General features: G+C 40.2%; 1 protein-coding gene across 3 annotated transcripts in view; it reads right to left on the bottom strand.

Moving 5' to 3' along the window:
• LOC118325632 (dual specificity mitogen-activated protein kinase kinase 6) overlaps window positions 1-8,919 on the bottom strand; it is a 37,233-nt gene that overhangs the window by 13,639 nt on the left and 14,675 nt on the right. For all 3 annotated transcript variants that reach the window (XM_035658398.1, XM_035658382.1, XM_035658390.1), the window contains exons 2-5: window positions 8,085-8,148; window positions 7,129-7,177; window positions 6,498-6,611; window positions 5,604-5,723 (exon numbers count right to left, since the gene is read on the bottom strand). In XM_035658398.1, coding sequence (XP_035514291.1) covers window positions 5,604-5,723; window positions 6,498-6,536 — 159 coding nt within the window. In that variant the 5' untranslated portion in view covers window positions 6,537-6,611; window positions 7,129-7,177; window positions 8,085-8,148. The remainder of the gene's footprint in view (window positions 1-5,603; window positions 5,724-6,497; window positions 6,612-7,128; window positions 7,178-8,084; window positions 8,149-8,919) is intronic.

Genomic DNA, 8,919 nt, shown 5'->3' with positions numbered 1-8,919 from the left:
CCCTCAATCACCTTGCAGCATTCTTCGACTTTTTCAACTGACCCCCACCCCAGTGTATCCTGTCGTCCACAAATGGCCCAAAGCTCATTTCTGTGGGACTGTAACATTTTGCGTGCTGTCACTCCTAACCGTAACTTATTTTAATCTGAGAGCTCAGAAGGCACTGTGTAGCTCGAGTGAGTGGTGATTGAGCGTCGATTGACTTTCACTGCCAGCACTCATCAATGTGTGTGTTCTGCATGAGTGAGAAAAGAGACCAAGGCACCAGAATACGAGCTAAGCCCGAGTCAAGTGCTCTCAGAACGCTGCTCATCTCCAGGCCTGCTAGTTAGCCACAAATTCCCCCTGCACTCGAAGTGGCCTCGCTTTTCAGGCCCTGGTTGGACACGATGGTGAGATTTCACGTGATTAATGAGAATAAAAAGCTCATTCCTGCTTCATAAGGCAATAAACACGCTGGTTGATACCATTTTTTGAGCAAACAGTCACTTATTCAGCTGCCAGTACTTCCTTCCCCCAACCAATCCACAAATTGGCAGCAAAGTGTGGTATGAACAGCCGCTTTACTCAAGTTTGCCAAAGTTTTAGCCTTTCAAAATGACTAGCATATAAGTTGTTCTGTAGCCCGCACCCCCTGTGTGTTTCTGTGCCCTGTCACCGTATCTGTTGCATGCGCCCCCCCCCCACCCTAAGGCTGCCTAGGAGGTATAAACATGTTAATAACATTGTTGTTGATTCTCTTGAACGTTTCCACCAGGCTGAAGTTTGAATAAGTCTGTGCTTCACTTCCTCGCATCAGCCTTATTGTTTACTTCTTTCACTGATAAGAGTAAGGCTGTGATTCATTCTACATTATCTCCTTTCCTGTTTTATCTTTGTATGTTCCTCTGAATGCAGCAAGTTTTCTGTGAAGATAGCATTATTAAACTGTTGTTGTATTCTGCGTGCTGATATTTAGAGAATGGAAGTCATCACTCATTTGCAACACTAGCTGACACGCTAGAAGTGTCAACCTAATCTAATAACTGAGACTGTGATCTCCATCAGGAACTGGTGACACAGTTGAGTAAACCGGCCTGGTGTAAAGCAGCTTAGTGCAACTTCCTTGTTGTTTCCGATGACCTGACTGACTTACTGATACACGTTTGCCACGGCAGAGCCTTCCTCAGCACAGGTTGAGCGATCTGAGCATGAACAAGTCTGAGCATGACTGATGCCGTGGACTTGGGTGTGTCGTAAAGCCGGTGACATTTACGGAATGAGACACGGGGTGATTGATGCACTATGAAGTTGGGAAGGAGTGTGGCCTGCAAATCACCTTTTACTACTGCAACACACACACAAAGATGCAGATAGATGGCGTGCAGTAAAGGGCACCCTATCTTTTTGATGCTGTCGTAAATTCCCGTCAGTTACCTCGACATGGAATGCAGCAAATGTTCCTCCAGGCCGGTTCCCACATCCTCTCTTAGTTATAGTATCACCAGATTAAAGCCCCAGGTTACAGCAACACCTCCTATCTGTATGGTCAGCTGAAGTGCAGGGAGTAAAGGTCAGGAGTTGTTGTGTGCTTATTGAGTGCTTATTGCTGTGAACTGTGGGACTAAAGGCCACACATGTTTACTTTTTATTCTGCAGACACTTCTCTTTGCTCGCCCCCGCATCTAGTTAGCACATTTTTGGGCTCTTCAAATCAGTGCTACAGCTGCATTCAACACGGTCCACACACAGCCATACGCACCAAATGAACCCCTGCAGGCCACGGATGTATAGGTCATAAAGCCTGCTGCCTCCATGTTAACAGATGGGACAAAGAAAACAATTAATTACACATCAAATACATTTTTCGATGATTTATATCATTTTATCATGTATTTTTCTGATCAGATCTGATCAGGTTTTAGTTAGTTATTTGAAGCTATTAAAAGGTTTCAGGTCATGATTGACAGCTAAGCCTTGCTTGTGATTGTGTCGTGCAGGCGTATGGGCTGGACTTTAATACCGTGGTGCCAATCCTGATCACTACTAGACTAGACTCTGGCTGGAGTGGTAAAAGAGGGCAGCGACTGCATCCGGGATATTTTGGCAGTGGAACTTTTTAATGCAACCAGAACAGTCTGCATTTGTGTTTATCACCGTTCCTCCGTTGTAACATCCAACGTTATAGCCCTTGAGATTTTTCTGACAATCAATACAACATCACAAAACATTGCAATAAGTGTTTTCCAATATTTTCTTACATCGCTATTACGTATGTGTCATAGAGTTGTCTTAAACCAATAACACAGATAGTTTTGCCAAGCTTTTGCTTACCCCGTTTCCAATCTGTTGAAAGGTTAAAGTAGAGTTTAAAATGTCTATAGGAAAAACCACAACAATGATCAAGACTTTTATTTGATAAATGCACGGCACAGACAAGAAATTAGAAGTTAACAACACTCTGTGACCTTGAGGAACCTATTTCATGTAATGACTCGACGATAATGGGATAATAAATCATAATCCTGAGAAAATAATGCTTTGAGATAATGAGATCAACACATTTTTGAGTAACCTTGGTCGACCCAGCCTCCATAACTCACTTGCTGGTAGTATCCCATGTATTGATTACCTCTGATAATTAAGGTACTTGGGTCTTTGTAAATTCCAAAATGTTTAAAAAAATCTTGGGATGAAATAGACTCCTTCTGCTTCTCTACTGTCACTTTTTCTCATCCTGTCCATGTTTCTCTTCTTTTTTCTGTCTCCCCTCCACCTCTTCCCTCCCTCTCACCCTCTTCCTGTTATTTCATTGAGGGTGGCTAAAGTGCAGGAATACTCAGAACAGCCCATGTGCAGCTGACTTCTATTCAGAGCTATAATGGCTGAAGCTGTGTGCAGCTGAGCCCTATTCAAACCAGAATGGCTCCTCCATGAACAGTTGATTTCTTCCAAGACGCCCAGTTCCGCCACTTGAGCCGTCTGCCTTCGTTCACCTCCTCTCTCCTGACAGATTTCTGAAGTTAATCTTTCCTACATTACAGTATCGCCAGCCCTCATGTGTGCGAGAGATGGATTGTGCCCCTTAAACCTTTCTCTTAATTCTTGCCCAGGCTGCTGTGAATAAGCCTCTCATCTGACGTTTGTGATGGGCAATATGGATAAAGATGGTGTGACCAGTATTGTTTTTAGTGTACAATCACCTGAAATCTTTGGGCTCTCGTTGCCTTCTTCTTCGAAGTCCGCCATGTTGAACTACCATGTTTCTAATGTAGGCCAGAATGGACAAACCAAACATGGCTCTGCATAGGGCCTTTTTTGCAAGTTTTGTGGCCACTGTAGTTTGTCCTACACACTTCACAGCCTGTTCTCATTCCCAAGTCTTCAAATACAGATGTGAGAGGTGATCAGTTGCTTGCAGTCTGCAACGTCACCACTAGATGCCACTAAATATAACACACTGGTCCCTTAACACTTAAGTGTTTTTAGACTCAAGTATAAAAAAAATCCTCATAATTTTAAACTTTTTTTTTTAAACTGTAAATAGTTACACTTCCACTGAATGAATTACTATTATTCATTGATAAATTAGGTGATAATATTCGATGAATTCTCTAAGTTGAATAACGTTGTAGTCTTACATTTAAGATGATGAGCATGCATTTGAATTTTAATGTGTAAGTGAAGTTTCACCCCTTTGATTTATATTTAAGACTAGACTCATATTTTTTAAACTTGCTACTGGAATCCAAACATGTTGTGTTTTTCAGTAAGTTGAATAATGGCTCATCCCTGCACACACTGTAGATGCTAAGGTTCACAGAAAAAAAAGCAATTTTCAGAAACTTTATTTGGCGTGTATTTCTAAATTAGCTATCTATTGGTCTATTTTTCATGACTTTGTTTTTATCTCTGCCTTCTGCTTCCCCTGGTCTCCTTTAGACTTTAGTTAACTGTTTTACCTTCATGTTATTTTCTTTTTTTTATTTCCTTAAATAAGCTTCAAAGCTCAGTATTTTTTCACATCGCTGCTCATCTTGCCTGCCTCTCCTCTGTCCTCCCTCTGTTTGTCCCAGCTCCTCTGGGGCTTCTTGTTCGTCGTTGTATGGAGTGCAGCCTTTAGCAAGGCCTGACATTTGCTGTGCTGCGAAGGGGGGGCAGAGGTGAAGTGACTGGACTGTGGCGTGGAGGGAGATAACATAGCAGTGGAGAAATCTGCTGCATTACTAATGAAAGCTGTTTGACCCAGTGTACCTGCTCCCACAAAGTTTGAGTTGAAACATATTCCTGCTGGAGTTTAATTTCAGATAGACTTTTAATTTGACTTTTAATTTAGTGCTGACTTCTGGAAATGGACAAATTCATTGTTTGCAAGCTGGTGTTATCTTTCAGTTGGCAGAATTCCCCATGGAGCCCGACTCTTCACAGTCCAAAAGGCTTTAGAAAGCTGTTAGAATTCGATCATTTTCATTACTTTACTTTCTTTACAGTCGCTGTGTACAGGACGGTGATATGTATCTGTATATGTACCATTCAGTTAACTAGTCTACAATTTGTTTCTTTCTTTTTTTTTTAAGTATTATTTTTTTGGCCTTTTATGCCTTTATTTGACAGAGATAGCTGGAGAGAGACAGGAAAGGGGGGCAGAGAGAGAGGGGACGACATGCAGCAAAGGGCCGCAGGTCGGACTTGAACCCGGGCCGCTGCGTATATGGGTTGCCAGCTCTTACCGACTGAAGCTAACCGCGGGTGCCCTGAAAGTGCTGTTTTTATCATCTATGTCGGTGAATTAAGGATTTATTTCCACCCAAACCAAGAGTCGGTGATTGTTGGAAACACACAAAAAAAGATGGTTTTGGTGAATTATTATTTAGGTTTCTGTTCCACTCTGAATGAAGTTACAATGATCTGAAAAGGTAAAAGAGGTGAAGAGTGATAGTTGATATTACGGCTGTTTTGTGGTTAAACTAAAAGGTCTATCTCTGTATGGATCCTTTCCATAATGCTGTCAGACACTGACAATAACAATCTGAAACAACAACTTTTAGTGGACGTACGTTTAACAGACTAACAGACCATTGCAGTCCTTTCCACAAATATTTTCAAATGTAACTCTGAATTAAAAGTCTATTTCCACCAAAATTACAGTATCCGTCTGTATGGTTGGATATTGTTTAAAGCTTTTTTTTATTAATATAAAGAGAATTTCAGTACGTTACCAAAATAAAGCTTCTGACTTTGAGAAATATTACTTTTTTTATCCAAAACTAAATTTTTCTGATGATAAAAGAAGCTAAACTTCTTGTTAAATGTGATCTGAACTCACACAGTCTGAATAAATATTACATTATACTATTTAAATCAGAACCTTTATGACCAGACGTTCAAGGCTAACTTTTGGGACTACACGTTTCAGCGGGTACTAAAGACATACTGAGGTTTGATACAAGCTCTATAGTTCAGGCTCTAATTAAATTAGTTGGCTCTTCCTTGTGTTGACCAGGTTTGCCTGATTTTGACCTTCTCCACGCTACATTAAAAAGATGCAGGAAGATGTAGTTTTGGGGATTTACACACTTGTAAACATCAATAATCAGTGTATTGTATCTCTACATTAATGTTACCTCTCTGAATAGTGCTCCGTAGAAGGTGACTGTGTAGAAACAGTCCACTGTCCTCATAGAGATGTCCAGGTCCATGAGCAGCCTCTTCTGCTCCTGAGTGTTCACTGTGGCCCGAATCCGCTGAGGGAGAACAACAGGAAAAGGTTCATAACGACCCTCGTTCCTGTTGATATCTTCATGTTTTTCGTCTAGTAAAACAGATTATATGTACAGCTGTACAGACTGGGTCAATGTTGCTCTTCTTGTACTTTATCTTTTTTTGTGATTTCATCCTTCGTCTCCATTACCATGAAATAATCTACCTGCCGGTGCACTTGTTTGTGCAATGCTTGACTGGACAAATAATTCAACTTAAAGCTGCAGTAGGTCATTTTTATAAAATAATTTATTGCTCAAACTTTCACTATATTCCGACAATAGAACATGAGACAGATAATCTGTGAAAAGATCAGGTTCCTCTGGCTCCTCGTAGTGCCCCTAATGGCATTTACAAGAATCCACCAAGCCCGAACAAAAACAACCAATCAGAGCCAATTACCAGCTTTAACCTGAACTTCCCCTCTAGACGTTTTGACTATTAGTTCAATTCAATGCATGTTACCTACATGACCTTAAAGGGAACTGTTTACATACAGGCCATTTTTTACTTTTAAAGCTGCAGTAGGTAATTTGAACATAGAAAAAAACTTTGCTCAAATCACTCCGCTAAGCCCCTCCCACCAGAACCAAAAGGGAAGAGAGAGTGGATGACACTCAACAAAAGGGCCACAGGTCGGACTTGAACCCATGGCCACCACAGCAGGGACTCAGCCTTGCTACCAGTTCTACCAGGTAAGCTATCATGGCGCCCCGAGAAGGCTGTAGTATGGAAGCTCAGAGCTGCCCTCCGCTCACCTTCACAGCCATGATCAGACCACTTGGCACGTGTTTCATCTTGTCCACCACGCCGTACGCTCCTCGGCCGAGCTCGCAGATCAGCTCCAGGTCATCTGCCTTCACCTCAAAATTCTGCTCCGGACACGACAAGAGAGCAAAATGAGAGAGACAGTGGTGGAGAGAGAAATAAACAGAGCTGTGGTGACAGAGACTGAACGCAGGAAGAGTCTCTGATCACACCTACAGCTGCACGGCAAAATGTAAAGAAGCTCTGACATCTATATCACTGAACAGTCTCAAAGAACCCCTGCCAATGGAAAATTCCACTTCTTTGATGAGTTTAAAATAAATAATGTTACTGCCTGATGGGCAATAAAAGGCATTCCAGTCTCCCCACAATCAGAAGTGTTCAATTCGGCTGTAATGTTCACCGGGGCGTTCTTTACGGCTGACAGACCCTTTATTAAGCCAACCTCTGTGCACTGAGACAGAACTTACTAAACCCAAAATGCGCTGGGAGGAAGAACAAAGTAAACAGTGAGTTATGTAAGAGTCCAAGGTAAAAACTATAAACCTTAAATGGGATTGGGAAAGGTGCAAAGAAGTAAATATGTCCCGATCCAAAAATGAGCGGAAGAAATGAAATTACCTTCTCTCCGATGGTTACACAAGCTTTCGAATCCAAATCTCTGGGGGGTCTGAAACACACGGACAGTTTGTTTCTTATAAAGTGGTTACAGAAATACAATGTCAAGAGTTTGTCCTGTATGAGTGGATGGAAACTACAAAGCACTCGCTCATAATGTTCTTTCTAAGAGGACAAAGAATGTGGTTGAAAGGTCCAGAAAAAGCTGAAAAAAAACGATGTTACAATTTGAAAATAAAATAAATGTAAAAATGATAAATACTTAAAATATAAATATTAATTAGAAATTAAAAAAGTAAATTAAAGAAATAAATAATTGAAATAGTGAACCACAATTTAATTAAATCAGAAAATTTAAAAAGCAAATAAATAAAAAAGAGAAATAATTAAAATATTAAAAATATATAAAAATTAAATAAAATCAGAAAATGTCTAAAGTAAAAAAATACATAAAATATTAAACAAAATAAAAATAAAATAGAATAACAATTTAAAAAGTTCATAAAATATGTATTTTATATAAATAATATACACTAATAGAGTAAAAAAACAAGTCAATTTGATAATATTCAAAAGGACACAATAAAAAAATTTAAATTAAATATGCAATAAAAGCAGATGTACACAGAACGTGTAATACGACTGATAGTCCGACTCTCTCATGGAGTTGGCCTGAAACCAGAACCCCTCTGCTGCTGCTGCAGGTTTGTTAATGAAGATGATTCACTTTAAGACGCACTGAACATTTAGTTTCTGTGCTGCAGTCTGAGCTTCACGTTAACAAGAATGAGGAGACAAAGGTACAAATGTAAATGAAAATGAACAAACGAAATGAAAACATGTACATGTTTTACATTAACCCCTTGAAGGCTGATGTAGTCCATATGACATGATGATCAATACTAACCCTCTGCACAGATTAAAGCACTGCATATGAGGAAGTGTGATTGTAAACTTACACTGCGGCGGGAGGAGGCTGCTCAAACACCTCCTTGGAGAGCTTGAGCAACGGCTTCCTCTTACCTGGAAACAGAACAGAACATCATCAGAGGTGAAACCTGGAAACATGGATCAACAAAAAGAGACAAATCATTACAAAGCTGACATGTTTCAACCACTGTTGGTCTTCATCAGGGCTTTAAACAAACACCACAGGTGTGGCCTCGCCTTCATAGAAGCACCGGCCAATATGAGGCAGTCACCTGACCCAGACAATGACATAACAGGTGAAACAAATGACACAGAAAGCAGTACAAGCACACATACAGTGTAAACTCACACAGACATACACAGCTCCCTGCAGTAAACGTGTCTACAGCTACTTTGCCTTCAGTGGAGTCTGCCATATTGAACCACCATGTTTTTTCGGTAGCCCAGAAGGGACTAACCAAACACTGGCTGTATTACATAGGGGAGTTTGTTGTTGCAATCTGTAACTACACCACTAGATGCTGCTAAATCCCTCACACTGGACCTTTAAGTGCTAAAACCTTAAGAATTACGGCTGCAACTATCGACTGTTTTCATTATTGACCGATATGCCGATCATTCTCTCCATTAGTTGATCAGTTCCCCGAGCTCGAGGTCTTAACAACAGCAAATCCATGAAAAGTTTGGACTTTTGATTAGGACATTAACATTCTCAGCTCTAGCTTAATTGGAAATAACAAATAATATTTTCAATATCAATTCGTCTAACATTTTCTCAATTAATATATTAGTTGTTTGGTCTATTAATATTGGTTATTTTCCAAAGCCCAAGGTTTTGTCCACAACTTAAAGATATTCAGTTTA

The sequence above is a fragment of the Morone saxatilis genome, unplaced genomic scaffold (genome assembly GCF_004916995.1).
Source record: "Morone saxatilis isolate NCDOM2014 unplaced genomic scaffold, NCSU_SB_2.0 Contig1, whole genome shotgun sequence".
Classification (NCBI taxonomy): Eukaryota; Metazoa; Chordata; class Actinopteri; family Moronidae; genus Morone; species Morone saxatilis.
The sequence above is the reverse complement of the archived record's forward strand: the minus strand, read 5'-3'. Positions and strand labels throughout refer to the sequence as shown.